The 17,141-nt window shown below is 48.4% G+C and overlaps 2 protein-coding genes across 3 annotated transcripts; one reads left to right on the top strand and one right to left on the bottom strand.

Annotated features, from left to right (window-relative positions):
- Positions 1–11: 11 nt before the first annotated feature.
- On the top strand, positions 12–4,253 carry INVS (inversin). The gene is given in 2 exon segments (XM_075322878.1): positions 12–346; positions 348–4,253. Coding segments are annotated over 2 exon segments (2,901 nt in total). The 5' UTR covers positions 12–118; the 3' UTR covers positions 3,021–4,253.
- Positions 4,254–6,999: 2,746 nt separating this feature from the next.
- UBL4A (ubiquitin like 4A) lies at positions 7,000–12,333 on the bottom strand. Of its 2 annotated transcripts, none has more exons than XM_075322880.1 (4): positions 12,226–12,333; positions 9,276–9,381; positions 8,794–8,969; positions 7,000–7,406 (listed from the first exon to the last, which is right to left on the bottom strand). In XM_075322880.1, exons 1-4 carry the CDS (start codon positions 12,259–12,261, stop codon positions 7,296–7,298), a joined length of 429 nt encoding a protein of 142 aa, XP_075178995.1. In that variant the 5' UTR covers positions 12,262–12,333; the 3' UTR covers positions 7,000–7,295. The 2 variants fall into 2 exon arrangements, with proteins under 2 accessions (XP_075178995.1, XP_075178994.1); XM_075322879.1 differs by having other exon boundaries at positions 12,214–12,332.
- Positions 12,334–17,141: the final 4,808 nt, after the last annotated feature.

Consider the following 17,141-nt stretch of genomic DNA (forward strand, 5'->3'; position numbering starts at 1 on the left):
AGAACGTCCGTTGTCATAGAGATGCGGCTTCCTTCTGCCGCACTGTGAAGATAACCGCCGCTGTTGCCATAGAGACCGTTGGACTGTAGCAGTGCTGGGGAATTCTGCTGTTCCCAGGATGAGTGTGCCTCCCCAGGGCTCTTCTCTGGCATCTCCTGTCCATGCAGCTGCTGTCACCGGGGACAAGGCGACGCTCTTGCGCCTTATCGGCTGTAGTCCAGATCTGACTGACCAGGAGGACCAACTTGGGAGGACTCCACTGATGTACAGCGTCCTGGGTGACCGCCGGGCCTGTGCCGAAGCGCTCATCCGTTACGGGGCCCGTGTGAACCGCTCGGACAGAAGCGGGGAGGACGGCGGTGCACTTGGCAGCTCAAACCGGCAACCACCGGCTGCTGAAGCTTCTCCTGTCTCGTAGGGCGGATTGTACACACCGCGATTTACGGGACATCACGGCACTACACCTCTCCACCCGTCACCAGGACACCCGCTGCTTGGCGCTTCTTCTGAAACACACCCCGCCCGGTCAAGTAGATGCCCAGGATCAGCGGAAACAGACGGCCCTGCACTGGAGCGCCTACTACAACCGCCCGCGCCACGTCCGACTGTTAGTGAGGCACGGATCCAACATCGGCATCCCCGACCAAGAGGGGAAGATCCCTCTGCACTGGGCCGCCGGCCATAAAGACCCAGAGGCGGCCCTGACGGTACGCTGCCTGCTCGAAGCCGCCCCCACCGAGTCGCTACTCAACTGGCAAGACTACGAGGGACGCACGCCGCTGCATCTCGCCGTCGGCGACGGTAACCAGGAAGTGGTGCGCCTCCTCACATCCTACCGCGGGTGTAACGTGGCGCCCTATGACAATCTCTTCCGTACGCCGCTACACTGGGCGGCACTTTTGGGTCACACACCCATCGCCAATCTTCTCCTGGAACGAAACCGTTCTCCCAACATCCCTTCCGACAGTCAAGGAGCGACGCCGCTGCATTACGCGGCCCAGGGAAACTGCCCCGATACCGTACGGGTCCTGCTCACCCACCTTTCCGTGCGGGATGAGGCGGATTTAGAGGGTCGGACGGCATTTATGTGGGCAGCCGGCAAAGGAAGCGACGAGGCGCTAAAAGTCATGTTGGAGCTTGACCCCGAACTTGAGATAAACAGGACAGATAAATATGGCGGCACCGCCCTTCACGCCGCCTCCTTATCCGGGCAGATCAGCACCGTCCGCGTCTTATTAGACAACGGCGCACAGGTGGACGCGGCCGACGTCATAAAGCATACGCCGCTCTTTAGAGCATGCGAAATGGGGCACAGGGAGGTGATCTCTACTTTGATCAAAGGCGGCGCAAAGGTTCACCTCGTTGACAAGGACGGGCGCTCGCCGCTGCACTGGGCGGCGTTAGGAGGCAATGCCAATGTTTGCCAAATACTCATGGAAAATAATATTAACCCTAATGCCCAGGACTATGAAGGTCGGACCCCATTACACTGCGCAGCCTATGGGGGCTACATCGGCTGCATGGAAGTATTAATGGAAAATAAGGCCGATCCCAACATCCAGGACAAGAACGGCCGCACGGCTTTACACTGGTCCTGCAACAATGGCTACTTGGATGCCGTAAAACTCCTTCTACATTACAACGCGTTCCCCAACCAGATGGAAAGCACGGAAGAACGATACACCCCTCTGGATTACGCCTTGCTGGGTGGGCACCAGGAGGTCATACAATTTATGCTCGAGCATGGCGCCCTATCCATCGCGGCCATACAGGACATTGCCGCCTCCAAAATCCAAGCCGTCTACAAAGGACACAAAGTGCGGAGGGCTTTTAGAGACAGAAAGAACCTTTTAATGAAACACGAGCAGTTGAGAAAAGATGCAGCTGCCAAAAAGAGAGAAGGAGAAAATAAGAGAAAAGTAAAAACTGGTCAACAAGCCAAAGAAAACCAAAAACCACCAGAAATCGCAAAGAACCAAGGAGATGAAAATACTAAGGAACCCAAAGAAATTAGATTGAAAGATGCTACAAAGCTTAAGGAACACCTCAACCAGTTTTACCAAGGAGCCCAAGACGGTAAGACGTCTCCGAGGGCCAGAGAGATTTGCGTAGTGCCAAGCCGACATAGTCATTCTCCACGTACTGAGGAGCAGCCTCGCGAAGATGACCCGATTAAGACACTAGATGAGAAAAAGAAATCTGGTAGATCGAAAAGAGAAGCCAACAACATCACTAGACCTGAAGAAGGGCATCATGGCCACCAAGGGGGTCGTAGGAGGTCAAACAAGATCAGAGAAGGTTCTGGTTCCTCTCTAAGGTCGGAGACTAATGATAAAGGTGGTGGAAACAGACTTAAGATTCAAGAAATAGAAATTCATAAGAAGGAGGTCCTACAAAAAGAACTAAAAAGCAAAATACATAGAAATGAAAGAGAGGAACTGGACGTCATCACCGAAAAGCTTGGAGCTTATAATATTACCGAATCAAGGTCAACCAGGAAGAAAAGAGACATCGGTGATCGTATAGTCCCAACGGAAAATATCGATGGAGAAATGTCGGAGAAACAAAAACATCAAGAGAGGAGTTTTTCTTCCAGAACTGGACATAGACCTTCAACGGGAAGACTGTCCAAGTGTGAGGACCAAAGGCCTTCAGGGAAGGTCCATCGTAGTTCTTCTGGTTCCCACTCAAGGACGATTAAACATGGAGAAATAGAAGCAAAAATAATGACCTGCTCTCCGACAAGTGATATCGGCTTCAGGCGGTCGCTGACCATCCCGATTCCCAGGGAGTCTTCAAGGCTCGGACAAAGCGTGACGGACTGGCAGCAGCTAGACATTGAGCTAATTCCATTGGAAGCGAGACTGCAGTTAGTGGAGAGGGAGAAGGCGAGGAAGCAACTCTTTCGGCGCAAAAAGCAAGCGGCCATGGTTATACAGAGGGCCTGGCGCCAGTATAGAAGCAAGAAAAAGCGTCAGAATATAAAACAGTCACATACGACCCATGGTCACCCAGCATGAATCCATGTCCTTCAGGAATCTAGAAGACCATGACTGTACATGTTCCTTCTACTTGAAGACTTTGCCGTTTCTTTCTTTGGAGGTCAGGGTCGGATGCATTTTGATAAAAGGAACTTTGTCAGCACAGAATGACTGTTCAAACCTAGCACAGACGCTCGGTGCGTCAAGGTGGGGCCAAACATCTAAGAGCACCTTCCCTCCTACTTGGTTTCCATCTATCTCCTCCCTTCTCTGGCTCTATGCCCGGTAGCAGAGTCAAGCTCACCAGTACCTCCATCCCTCCTCACAATGGAGCTCAGGATCCAGTCTCGCCAGGATCACTCCAGCTCTTTCTGGCGCTTGGTGCATTATGGCGTGACCAAACATTAAAGTGCACCTCCCCTACTGCTCGTTTTCCCTCAATCTCCGCCCTTCTCTGGCTGTATGAAGCCATTGCTGTCAATCAAAGACGAAGGGATGGTGAAGATAGACAGAAAGCAAGTAGGTGGGAAGGGGCACTTAAAAATTGGGCCACACGAAGGGTGCACCGAGTGTCTGTGCTTGGTTTGAACGGTCATTCTGTGCTGATAAGACTCTTTATAAAGACAAACTGTTAACCCCTATATGACTGTGCCATGTAGGGTTATTGCTATAAATTACCCTCGCAATTTTTGTTGACCAACGAAATATTATAGGGACACTGTCAGCACCGAGTGACTGTTCAAACCAAGCACAGGCGCTCAGTGCATCAAGGCGGGCCCAAATATTTAAGTGCACCTTCCCACCTGCTTGTTTTCCATCTCTCTATGAAGATGGTGGTGATGGAAAAAAACAAGCAGGTGGTGGTGGGGGGGGTGAATTTAAATATCTGGTCCCGCCCTGATAAACCGAACGCCTTAGCTTGGTTTGAACAGTCATTCTGTGCTGACAGTCTCAAAAAATGCTGGTGCAATGTTACTGTAAAGCAAACCTTCACTTTTGTTATCCAGCGCGTGATGCGACCCATGCACTTTACTTTTCTGGCCGTTGTATTTTGTTGCAGCAACCGGTCCACCGGGCTCCTCACCGGGGGATGGTCACACTGCAACAGGAAAAGTGGAGTTATGCTTTTAAAAAGGGAAGCAGAGAATGACTGTTCAAACCAAGCACAGGCGCTCGGTGGCGGGGACAAACATATAAGTGCACCTTTTTCCTCCCTCCTGTTTTCCATCCCTTCTACTTTTTTTGACAGCTCTGGCTTCATAGAGTCAGAGAAGGGAGCGAATAGATGGAAAACCCGTAGATGGGAAGGTGCACTCAGATGATTGACCCCACCATAATGCACCGAGCGCCTGTGCTTGGTTTGAACAGTCATTCTGTTCTGACAGATTCAGCACAGGATGAATGTTCACACCAAGAACAGATGCTCGGAGCATCATGGCGGGGTCAATCATCTAAGTGCACCTTCCCAACTTGTTTTCCATCTATCTCCACCCTCTCCTCTTCATTGATTGACAGCTCTGGCTTCATAGACGCGAAAGAAAGGAGAAGATAGATGGAAAACAAGTAGGTGGGAAGGTGCATGAAAATGATTGACCCTGCCATGATGCACCAACTGCCTGTGCTTGGTGTGAACAGTCATCCTGTGCTGAAAGATTTCCTTTAAAAGGAACTATCAGCAGAGGATGACTGTTCACACCAAGCACAGGTGCATCATGGCAGGGTCAGTCTTCTAAGACTACCTTCCCATTTACTGGTTTTTCATCTATCTCCTCCCTTCTCTGGATCTATGAAGCCATTGTTGTCAATCACAGAAGAGGGGAGGGTGGTGATAAAGGGAAAACATTTTGGGAAGGTGCACTTAGATGCTAGACTCCACTATGATGCACCGAATGTCTGTGCGGATCTTTCCTTTTAAAGGGAATCTATCAGCACAGGATGACTGTTCACACCAAGCACAGGTGCATCATGGCGGGGACAATCATCTATGAAGCCAGAGCTGTCAATCAAAGAAGAGGGAAGGGTGGGCATGGGGGGGGGGGGAACAACTTGGGAAGGTGCACTTAAATGATTGACCCCACCATGATACATCAAGCGCCTGTGCTTGGTTTGAACAGTCATTCTGTGCTGAGAGTTCTTGTAATATCTACTAAAAAAGTATTGAAAAGTGATGATACCAATTCTTTTTTGCAAACTCTTGAAATATGTGTGTTATATATATATTTGTAAAGCGCTGCAGAATATGGCGCTATAGAAATAAAATATATATTATGTACACACATACAGGGTGGTCCAAAAGTAGGTGGACAGTATGTGTAATAGGGTCATCAAACATGGTGTAAAGTGAAACTGACTCAGTTGCCTTTAGCAACCAATCAGATTCCACCTTTCATTCTTCACAGACTCTTTGGAAAATGAAAGGTGGAATCTGATTGGTTGCTAAGGGCAACTGAGTCAGTTTCACTTTACACCATGTTTGATGACCCTATTACACATACTGTCCACCTACTTTTGGACCACCCTGTGTGTGTGTGTGTAATATATATATATATAATGTATGTATGTATGTGTGTGTTCTGGGTCTTTGATATCATGGTCTAGCCTCCAGCACTTCTACTGATCAGTTGATGGATAGGGTCGGTGGCGCGCCTGCCGGCCATTATTTACTAGGCACAGTGCCACACTTTCTATAGTGGCCGTGTCCGGTATTACAGCTCAGTCTCATGCACTTAAAATTATTGGGACTGAGAATAAGTCATTGATATTAAAGTCCTAGGGGAAAAAAAAAAAAAGTCTTAACTGCTACAAAATTCTCATCAGGTACAAAGTAATATTTTTTTGTTGTCTTCCTCTGATTATTTTATTCTGCCATTATTTACTCTCATGGCGTCTTCTGAATCCAAAAGACGTCTTAGGCTACTTTCATACTTGCGTTAAGCGGAGTCCATCACTATGGAGAATTGCGCAGTCCGTTAACGCACTGCGCTATTCTCCATAGACTTGTATGGACAACGCACTGTAACGCAAGTGTCAGCGTTGCATCCCCTGGACGACGCAGTGTCGTTATTTTGACGCTGCGCCGGGCGGATGGAACGGTAAGGTTTTTTTTGAGCAGCGGAAACCTTTATTTTTCACTGCACATGCTTTTTTTTTTTTAATCAAACTTTCTTTTATTTCTCGGTGGCCGAACGTTCAGCTGAGCGCTCGGCCGCCGGCATGTCAGGGCACTCATCTGAGCGCTCGGCCGCCGGCATGTCAGGGCACTCAGCTGAGCGCTCGGCCGCCGGCATGTCAGGGCACTCAGCTGAGCGCTCGGCCGCCGGCATGTCAGGGCACTCAGCTGAGCGCTCGGCCGCCGGCATGTCAGGGCACTCAGCTGAGCGCTCGGCCGCCGGCATGTCAGGGCACTCAGCTGAGCGCTCGGCCGCCGGCATGTCAGGGCACTCAGCTGAGCGCTCGGCCGCTGGCATGTGAGAGCGCTTGGCCGCCGGCTATTAAGAGCGATCAGCTGATCGTTCACAATAGTCGGCTGCCGGTACTGTAAAGAAGAAAAAAATAAATAAAGCTTTCCGTTATTTTGTACGATCCGTAGCATTGCGTTGTGCCACTATATGCAACGCATCCGTTGCATCCGTCACACAACACAATGCTACGGAAGCCGTCCAACGCAAGTGTGAAACTAGCCTTAGGCTACATTTATATATCCGTGGGCCGTGGACACAACGTGGGCCGATCACAAATCTCCGGACCCAAACGCAGTGGGTAGCCCGCAACCGGTCCGCGTCACACGGATTTGTGACTGTATCTTACACATTATATAGACATGTATTGTGATGTTGTGTGACTTCACCTTATATACTACACCTTACGCCTCTAAAATGCCGGTGACCGATTGGTTGTATTGTCATGCCATCCGCAATCAGATTCCTTTTAATTTTTTATGAATCCTGCAATCTGATTGGCTAACCAGGCAAAAAAACCGACACGAGGCTCACGGATTAATGTTTACATGTAAATAATATACATTTTTTATGCATTTTATTTAGCCATTATACCAAATTATGGAAAATATTTTTTTTTTTATAGCAATTTTTCCTTGCACTTAAATTATATTCACAAGTGCCTGAAATATTCTATTGATGCCAAATACTTTTTCATGTTTGAGCAAATAATAAAAAAACCCTCTAAAATAAAGTCATGGACTCGGCTCCTGGTCGTTTGGTATCTTTATTACACTTGCTCCCAGCTCTGTACAGGAACGGATAATGAGGACGTACGGGGCGGGGGAGAGGAGGAGGGGGGGGGATTCTTATTATTTCAGTCCAGGAATCCGAGATCTATGGCTTCCGGCAGCTGTGGGTGAATGATTCGTGTAGCCAGTCGTTCTACGTCATCCAGGCTGAGAAGAGATAGACTGCGCTCGTAGTCCTGGAAAGACAAGAAAACATCATTAGGTCTTTGGTGCAGTTGATAGAAAAACATTTATTGTTTCTATACTATTGAATGCAAGCTATTATTCTCTGTTATCAGCCACTGTAGGTTGTGGGGGGGAGCAGATTGTCGGTCCATGACAGTCTTCCCCAAGTTACGACCATTTGCATATATTATGATGATCTTATTCCTATGAAACAGAGGAGGCGAAGAGCAAATAGCCCAATCCATGTTGTCCCTGTGCCCCAATAGGGCATAAAATGGACACCCCCTTTAAAAAAAAAAAAAAAAAAAAAATACTTTCTGACTTTATCTTCCTATATGAAAAACCAGTAAAGTGACGGTCACCAGGTATCTCCCGTCTAACTTGCTTGGATGTCTCAGCTCCTATAGTGCTGGCAGAATGCTATGAAAGGAAAAGGCTGTCTCAGCACCTATAGCCCTGGCAGAATGCTATGTAAGGAAAAGGACGTCTCAGTATCCATGATAGTACCTATAGCGCTGGCAGAATGCTATCTGAGGGAAAAGGACATGACAGTACCTATAGCGCTGGCAGAATGCTATCTGAGGGAAAAGAATGTACCAGCACCTATAGCGCTGGCAGAATGCTATCTGAGGGAAAAGGATGTACCAGCACCTATAGCGCTGGCAGAATGCCATGTGAGGAAAAGGATGTACCAGCAACTATAGCGCTGGCAGAATGCTATCTGCGGGAAAAGGATGTCCCAGCACCTATAGCCCTGGCAGAATGCTATGTAAGGAAAAGGACGTCTCAGTATCTATAGCACTGGCAGGATGCTATGTAAGGAAAAGGACATGACAGTACCTATAGCGCTGGCAGAATGCTGAGGAAAAGGGACGTGACAGTACCTATAGTGCTGACAGAATGCTATGTGAGGAAAAGGACGTCTCAGCACCTATAGCGCTGGCAGAATGCTATCTGAGGGAAAATGATGTACCAGTACCTAGAGCACTGGCAGAATGCTATCTGAGGGAAAAGGATGTACCAGCACCTATAACACTGGCAGAATGCTGAGGGAAAAGGATGTACCAGCACCTATAGTGCTGGCAGAATACTATCTGAGGAAAGGACGTCCCAACACCTATAGCGCTGGCAGAATGCCATGTGAGGAAAAGGACGTCTCAGCACCTATAGCGCTGGCAGAATGCTATGTGAGGAAAAGGACGTCCCAGTAACTATAGTGCTGGCAGAATGCTAACGAAGAAGAAATCTCCACTCAATAAGAGAATGACAAGTTACATAGTGTGAAAACTGTGACAGTTCTTAGACATATCATTGGTGTGTGCACCAAAAGCAATTTTAATTTTTTTTTTTGGGGGGGGGGGATGAGAGCAGAGGGTGTAAGCTTTACCCCGTTCCCACCTTTTGTACATATTCCAGAACCCTCTCTGCATCGGTGGGACTAAAATGCTTCCCCAGGATCACAGCCAGGGATTTCCAAACTGTGTTCCCTCCGACCTCCAGTGACGATCGTTCCTTCACCATTAGGTTCAATCTCGCTCCGGGCCCAATGGAGTAAAAAGAAAGACTGTGCTCATCTGAAAAGTGAGAAAAAAAAATAAAAATTTACTAGTCACAACACTATGATAAAGTCTGGTGAATTTTACTATTGTAGTTTGGGGTTTCAATGACTGGAAGAGAGCGGCTGCAGGGAAGATAGAGGTACATTTTCTCCCTGCAGCTGCTGCTCAAGTAAGGCATACAGAATTTTAAGGCGATTTTCCTGTAGAATATCACAATTTCTGCATGTAAGTGTGTATTACAATAAAGCATTGAGGTTTCAAACAGGCGAAAATGTTCAAGAGCAACAACAAACGCTGCAAAATCTCCCGGGGGCTGCGTACCTGACAGGGCTTTACCCCTGAACAGCAGCCTCTGCTGCGACACCGGCACCTGTAACTTCTCCTCCACTTGTCTTTTCACTGCAAGGATTGTGTCGCTTTCAGAGACCTGGAAAAGACAAGCACGAGATTAATGAAGGAACTCAGAGGCTGACGACGTGCGAGGGCCGAGGAGGAGCTGAAATGGATTATATGAATGAGGCTTCCAGATACGTGTGCAGGTGCCGCAGAGACCACGGCTAACAGAGACCCTGGCCAGAGACAACAAAGACCTCAGCCACGGCCAGCAGGCACCTCAGCCACGGCCAGCAGGCACCTCAGCCACGGCCAGCAGAGACCCCAACCACGGCCAGCAGAGACCCCAACCACGGCCAGCAGAGACCCCAACCACGGCCAGCAGAGACCTCGGCTAGCAGAGTTGCCAGCCAACAAAGACCCCAGCTATTACCAGCAGAGACCCAGGGCAGCAGAGACCCCGGCCAACAAAGACCCCAGCCATGGCCAGAAGAGACCCTGGCCATTACCAGCAGAGACCCAGGCCAGCAGGGATCCCAGCCATGGCCAGCAGAGACCCCGGCCAACAAAGACCCCAGCCATGGCTAACAGAGACCCCAGCCACAAATAGCAGAGACCCCAGCCACAAACAGCAGAGACCATGACCAGCAGAGACCTCGGCTAGCAGAGTCGCTGGCCACAGCTATGGCCAGCAGAGACCCCAGTCAGCAAAGACCCCAGCAACCATGGCCAGCAGAGATCCCGGCCAACAGAGACCCCGCCCAGCATCCACATAAATCAATCTGACTTTCAGTCATAGAATTTCTCGTTTCCATCATCTCGTCTGTCGTGTCTTGTTATTTGCGGATTTGCCTCCTGAGCACTTTAGTTGGGATCTATTGGCTCCGCATTGGTCATCATTTGTACAGTTTTCTTTATTCTTTTTTGTCTTGTGTTATTCATTGCTGTTTAATGGCCCAAATGCTTCAAAAATGGTGCATGGTCATGATTCATTAACTTTTCACAAAATGGTCCTTATCACTAGCTTTAAAAAGAACCTTTCACCTCAAAAATCAATATCTGCAGATACAGGGTTTATCAGCATGTACATAGCAGCTGTCCCGCCGCTGTACTGACACTGCAGCTTTTTCCTCCAGGGAACCTCCGGCTTTCAGTCAGGCAGCTCTACCCACACTCCTGGTATGGACTGACAGCTGGCCCTGTACTGAGGAGCTGGCTGTCAGTTAGTGTCAGGGGCGGTTACAGCCGCTGGTTACTATGTAGTGAGCGGTGACTGAAATCTCACTGGCTGCTCCTCTATGACTGAAAGCCAGAGGCTGCTGGGAGGAATAAAGTTAATTTCCTCCCTGTACCTGGGCACCACATTGCACCATCAGACTGGCACACCCAAAGGCTAGTATCAGTGAAGCAGGATGTCACCTCTCCTGACATGTCAGTGTTAGTAAATAAGTCCATTTGCAAGAAAGAACAATTTTGTCTTCCCTCTGTTATTCCTCCTGGAAGTGTAAACAGATGTGTGTGCACACCATGCTCCGGGCTGTGACTGGTCAGGTCTATGGGAGCCAATGGTGCAAAGAATAATTACCCTGATGGACTTCACACACAATGTGACATCTCATTCTATGTCGTCATTGTGATAATGGAGCTCCGAGGACCACTGCAGCCAATCACTGACCTCAGCTGTGATGGGAGCGGGGGGGGGGGGGTGACACAAAACCGGTGCACATCAGTCACAATGTGAACCCTGCCGGACAGCGCACAATGATGGTGACAGGTGCGGCGCAGGCTACAGGGTATTGGCCAGGTAAGTATAAGTTACCATTTTTTAAACAAACTTTTCCCTTTGTTCCCGCTCTATAACCTGCTTTTATATCAGAAGCCTGAATCAGATGCCGGCTGCGTTATACAGCCAGCACCTGCCTCTGTTACCCCGAGATCAGTGAAAACTCCATTCACTGACAATTAACTCCTTGAATGTCGCTGGCGCTGTAGTCCTTACAGGAAATGGCAGCGTCCTTGCCATGATCATGACATGTTGACTGGTTGCCATGGCAGTTTGTTGTAGAGTCCCTCCCCGTGAAGGCCAATCACTGGTCATATATCAGCTGACAAGCTCAGAAAAAAAAAAAAAAAAAAAAAGAACTAAAAACACTTAATCACAAGGAGCTCACTGACCAATTCTCAGTTAGCTCATTCTGCTGAAAGCAACATAGACAATGCTATACAAAATTGCAAAAAAAAACCTAAAAACATCACAAGGAGCTCACTGACCAATTCTCAGTTAGCTCATTCTGCTGAAAGCAACATAGACAATGCTATACAAAATTGCAAAAAAAAAGACCTAAAAACATCACAAGGAGCTCACTGACCAATTCTCAGTTAGCTCATTCTGCTGAAAGCAACATAGACAATGCTATACAAAATTGCAAAAAAAAAACACCTAAAAACATCACAAGGAGCTCACTGACCAATTCTCAGTTAGCTCATTCTGCTGAAAGCAACATAGACAATGCTATACAAAATTGCAAAAAAAAACACCTAAAAACATCACAAGGAGCTCACTGACCAATTCTCAGTTAGCTCATTCTGCTGAAAGCAACATAGACAATGCTATACAAAATTGCAAAAAAAAACATCACAAGGAGCTCACTGACCAATTCGCTGAAAGCAATAGATAGTGCAGCACAAAATTGAAAAATAGTTGCAAAACATATATATATTTTGTTAGCTTTATGAAGGAAAAAAGTCCCCAAGAGTGGAGAATCCCTTTAAGGTGTAGCACTTAATGTAAGGCCTGTATATAGAACCTCTGGCACTGCCACCTAGGTAGCCTTAGCCAAAGCTGATGGTTACTGTGCCCTTAACTGGGGGAGGGGGAAGCCATATACACCCCTATAGGAGCAGGGACACCCCGTATCCCCGGTACCTGCACACTGGCCTCCTTTCCTTTTAACGCTTTCACCGTCAGCTGCATCTCCGGGTCCAGCCGGGATCACCATAGAGTCTGCTGCCAGGAAGCTAGAGCGCCTGGAAGTTCAGGGGTGAAGTCCTCCAAGCAGCGAGTGACGTCACCACCCAGCGTCTCCACAGGCTGGGCTTCTCACATACGTCACTTCCTCCTCCGCTCCAGCAGGTGGCGCTGTGTCTTACGCGCTCCAGTGAATTGCGCCATTATTATGGCGGGGTTTGTTGCTTTTTGGTAGAGTTCCCTTCAGTCTTGAGACTAAATGTTCACTCTTATTGCAGCCATATAGAAATATAACACAGCATGTGTAGAAATGAGTAAAACCTATACAAATACAATATTATAATTTGTCATGTAAGAAAATGGCCAAATTGTTACTTCAACCACCACAGTTGTGTGTATACAGCCCCCATGCGGACGTACACCACTCACAAAGATGTCAGTGTCTCAATAACATATTATGTGGCCTTGAGCATCAATTCCAACTGACAACGACGCCTCCTGATGGTCACAAGTGGGGTCATTGCTTGAGGGGGCCGACATCTGTGACAGGAGGAACGGCAACGATCGTTCCGGTCGGGACAGGGTGTGGATTCACCGAATTACGGAGCCCAAGCTCACTCTGGAGGGGTGTAACTAAGGGGCTACCTGGTTTTTAGCGCCTCTGGTGGTGAGGTTAGGGTTGTGCTGCAGGTAGGCGCGAGGTACCACTCCAGGGCAGTCCCCGAATCCGCAGAAGCTGACACTGACGGATACAGGTGAGCTGGAGTAAGAGTGTGACGCCCCTGGACTAGTCAGGGCGTCACAGGGGACTGCACGCTCTTTATTCTTAGTGCAGGACTCAACCCCTCTTGGTTCTGGGTTCCCAACTTATAGCACTGCCTCCATCAGCATCCAAAATCCCAAACACACAATGCACCACACCCTGTCAGGCACACCAGTGGGCTGCTGAGCTGGAATAGAGCCGCCCACCTAGGGGTCAGGCAGGGAGGTGACAAGTCAGTTGGCACTAGGGGAGCAAAGGAAGAGGAAGAAAGTAGTGACTCTCCAAGGAGCCCATACATTCTAGGGTCGACCACCTGGAAGGAGCCCATACAGTCTAGGATCGACCACCTGGAAGGAGCCCAGACAGTCTAGGATCGACCACCTGGAAGGAGCCCATACATTCTAGGATCGACCACCTGGAAGGAGCCCATACAGGTTGTTGTTGTCTATGACAGGTTGTTTGTCGTTCCTGTGGCAGCACACATCGCTATGTGTGACAAGGTGAGTTGCGGTCACGGGGGGATGATACAGCTAGCCGCGGGTAACCTGAGTGACGGCAGCGCTAATTGCGCTGCTCAATTCAGTCACTCAGGAGATTAGCGGTCACCGGTGAGTCCTTCACGGGTGACCGCTAATCAGGACGCGACACAGACAGAGCTGTGGCATGACAATGAAGTCGGTTTGAAGTTCACCCAAGTTCAAAGGGAGGTGTAGTCCTGGGGCCCAGTGGGAGTTGTGGTGCTGGCAGGGATTGCAGGGAGCAGTACACTCACAGCTCGTTATCGTGGTGCTGGATGAAGCTGGATTGAAGTGGAGGGTCAGGAACGCAGATGGAAGAAATACACAGTCTTTTGTAAACCAAATTGCTGGTAACTGGTGCCCACGGATGCTGTGAGGATGGGTCCCACACCCGTGCGTGTAATTCAGGTGCCTGAGGTCTGTGTCTACTTCATACACAGGTCCGGAATGGGTCCCGACAGTCGACACCGGGGGGCCCACTACCCTCTCCCGGTCCACTTCGGGTCCCCACAAGCGGCTGGCCTATTCCTGAGGCCCTTACTGCCACTCTCTCTAGCTCCACACAGGAGCTGCCTCCAGACTTCTCTCCTCCTGCAGACTGACTACAGCTCAAACTCTGCTCTTCCTAAACTCCTCTCGCCCCCTCCCTTTTCCTGAGTAGGGCCTGATTGGCTGGTGTGTTTCTGTGTGGGAAACTTCCCAAGGGAGAGTGAGATCTGCACTAAAAAGATGGATGCAGACCTCTGTGACACCCTGGTTTTGCCAGGGCGGCACACATTCATTCAGTGAGTGGCCATCACCACTTCCTCAGGAAGAGAGTTCCAGAGCCTCACTGCTCTTACCGTGAAGAACCCTCTTCTATGCTGGTGCAGAAATTTTCTTTCCTCCAAACGAAGAGAATGCCCCCTTGTTCTTGTCATAGTCCTTGGTACAAACAGATCATGGGAGAGATCTCTGTATTGCCCTCTGATATACTTGTACATATTTATTAGGTCTCCCTTAAGTCTTCTCTTTTCTAGAGTAAATAGACCTAATTTTGATAACCTTTCCGTGTATTGTAATGCACCCACTCCATTTATTATTTTAGTTGCCCGCCTCTGAACCCTTTCAAGTTCAGTAATGTCTTTCTTAAGCATCGGCGCCCAAAATTTGCACACGATACTCCAAGTGTTGTCTGATGAGTGATTTGTACAGAGGGAGAATGATGTTTTGATCTCGTGCCCCCAAACCTCTTCTAATGCATTCCATGACCCTATTTGCTTTGTTGGCAGCTGCCTGACACTGGGCACTCCAATTTAGCTTCTTATTGACTAAGATGTCTAAAGGGGCTTTAGATGCTACGATATTCCTAGCAATTGCTAGCGATATCGAGCGTGAAAGCACCCGCCCCCGTCGCACATGCGATATCGTGTGATCGCTGCTGTAGCGAACATTATCGCTACGGCAGCGTCACACGCACCTACCTGGTCGCCGTCGTCGCTGTGACTGCCGAACAATCCCTCCCTCAAGGGGGAGGTGCATTCGGCATCACAGCGACGTCACCGCGACGTCACTAAGCGGCCGGCCAATCAAAGACGAGGGGTGGAGATGAGCGGGACGTAACATGCCGCCCACCTCCTTCCTTCCGCATTGCCGGCAGGACGCAGGTAAGGAGACGTTCCTCGCTCCTGTGGTGTCACATACAGCGATGTTTGCTGCCGCAGGAGCGACAAACAACATGGATAACAAACCATTAACGATTTTTGGCTTTTAGGACGACCTCTCCATGGTGAACGATTTTCACCACTTTTGAGGTCAGTAAAGGTCGTTGGTAAGTGTCACACACTGCAATATCATTAATGAATTATCGTCGGGGTCACGTTGTTTGTGACGCACATCCGGCGTCATTAACGATATTGTAGCGTGTAAAGCCCCCTTAAGTCTTTTTCTAAGTATCAATGAATTGACTGTACTCAATTTTTGTATTGCGAAGAGTGAAACAATAATTTATTAGAGAAATGTGGTAGAGCAAACATCTGACGACGATGTTTCGACCCACCTGGGTCTTAGTCAAGTCGCTAGGTGGAAAAATTCAAAATATAATCAGATTACAAAGAAAGTATATACATTAATTCCTAATATATACATTATAAACAGAATATATACAAGATATATAACAGATCAAGACATCAAGTCCTAAAACGTTATCAGGTGTAAGTTTTAAATAGGCCAATATAGCAAGGCTATGTAGGATAGTACTATATTAAAAAGAATTCAAGCATAATGTTTATAAGCCAAGTAATCATAGAACAGACAAAGTTACTAATGACACTTTTTTTTTCCTTCCTCGACCACCTGGAAGGAGCCCATACACTCTAGCCTCGACCACCTGGAAGGAGCCCATACACTCTAGCCTCGACCACCTGAAATGAGCCCATACGCTCTAGCCTCGAGCACCTGGAAGGAGCCCATACACTCTAGGATCGATCACCTGGAAGGAGCCCATACACTCTAGGATCGACCACCTGGAAGGAGCCCATACACTCTAGGATCGACCACCTGGAAGAAGCCCATACAGTCTAGGATCGACCACCTGGAAGGAGCCCATACAGTCTAGGATCGACCACTGTGCTGTTTCTATTTGTCTTAGTTAAAACTGTTATTTAATGTTTTTCATGCTTGTCTCTCCTGCCATCTACTGGTCAGACCTTTCGGCTCCTCTGTTTCTTTTGTCCAGCCCATGGGAGTGTCTGATGACCCTCTTGCATCACATCCTGGTATGTTCATTCCAAACCAGAGTTTGTGAGAACAACATCCCTTATTGGAGCTGCTAGAAGCAAAGTCTTCTGACCTTAGTGGCTTCAGAATCAAGCATCACAGGAGAACCACAATGCCAGGTACTTGGATTACTGTACTCTGCATGTCCTAACCTTTGGAGAAAATAAACCACCATTGTTTCATCTCAGCATGTGCATGTTTAACTCTGGAGCGCTCTGGTCCTGTCTGCCTCACCTATAGGAAAAACGAAGGTAAGATTCTCACAACCTCTCACAACTACGCACCTTCCATCGCCTTTAAGTGGGGACAGAATAGTCAGAAGACTGCTTAACAGCCCAAAGCAAAAACTTCTTGGAGAGCCCAAATCAGTCAGAAGACTGCTTAACAGCCCAAAGCCAAAAACTTCCCTGAGAGCCCAAATCAGTCAGAAGACTGCTTAACAGCTCAATACCCTGGCTAGAGATCCCTAAGAACCCTGTAACTTACATTGTAATCTGCCTAGCAACAAGCCTTGGGGTCTGTCACTTTCAGGTATGCAACCGCCGCTATAGCTTCTGTGGAGGCATCTGAGAAGATGTGGAGTTCCTTCTTTATGCTAGAGGTGAGAGAGATTTTGATATAACATCTTGGGATGTGAATGTTGTTCAACCCACACAACGACTGTTTCCAAGCTTGCTATTTTTGCTGTTTGTCGGAAGCGAGTGGGGTATCCCAGTCCTTGACGGTTTCAGAGAATTGTCTCAGCAAGGATTTGCCTTGTATAGTGATAGGCGCCACAAATCCCAGCGGGTCGAATAAGCTGTTCACTATAGAGAGGACACCACGTTTTGTGAATGGCTTGTCTGAGC

The sequence above is a fragment of the Anomaloglossus baeobatrachus genome, chromosome 9 (genome assembly GCF_048569485.1).
Source record: "Anomaloglossus baeobatrachus isolate aAnoBae1 chromosome 9, aAnoBae1.hap1, whole genome shotgun sequence".
In the NCBI taxonomy this organism is placed as follows: Eukaryota; Metazoa; Chordata; class Amphibia; order Anura; family Aromobatidae; genus Anomaloglossus; species Anomaloglossus baeobatrachus.

Excerpts from the sequence above, each read along its gene's own strand:
- UBL4A (XM_075322879.1), bottom strand. The coding sequence starts at position 12,261 with ATGCAGCTGACGGTGAAAGCGTTAAAAGGAAAGGAGGCCAGTGTGCAG. Across the intron at positions 9,382-12,213 it reads GAAAGGAGGCCAGTGTGCAG|GTCTCTGAAAGCGACACAAT; the intron begins GTACCGGGGATA and ends TGTCTTTTCCAG. Across the intron at positions 8,970-9,275 it reads CAGGGGTAAAGCCCTGTCAG|ATGAGCACAGTCTTTCTTTT; the intron begins GTACGCAGCCCC and ends CTCACTTTTCAG.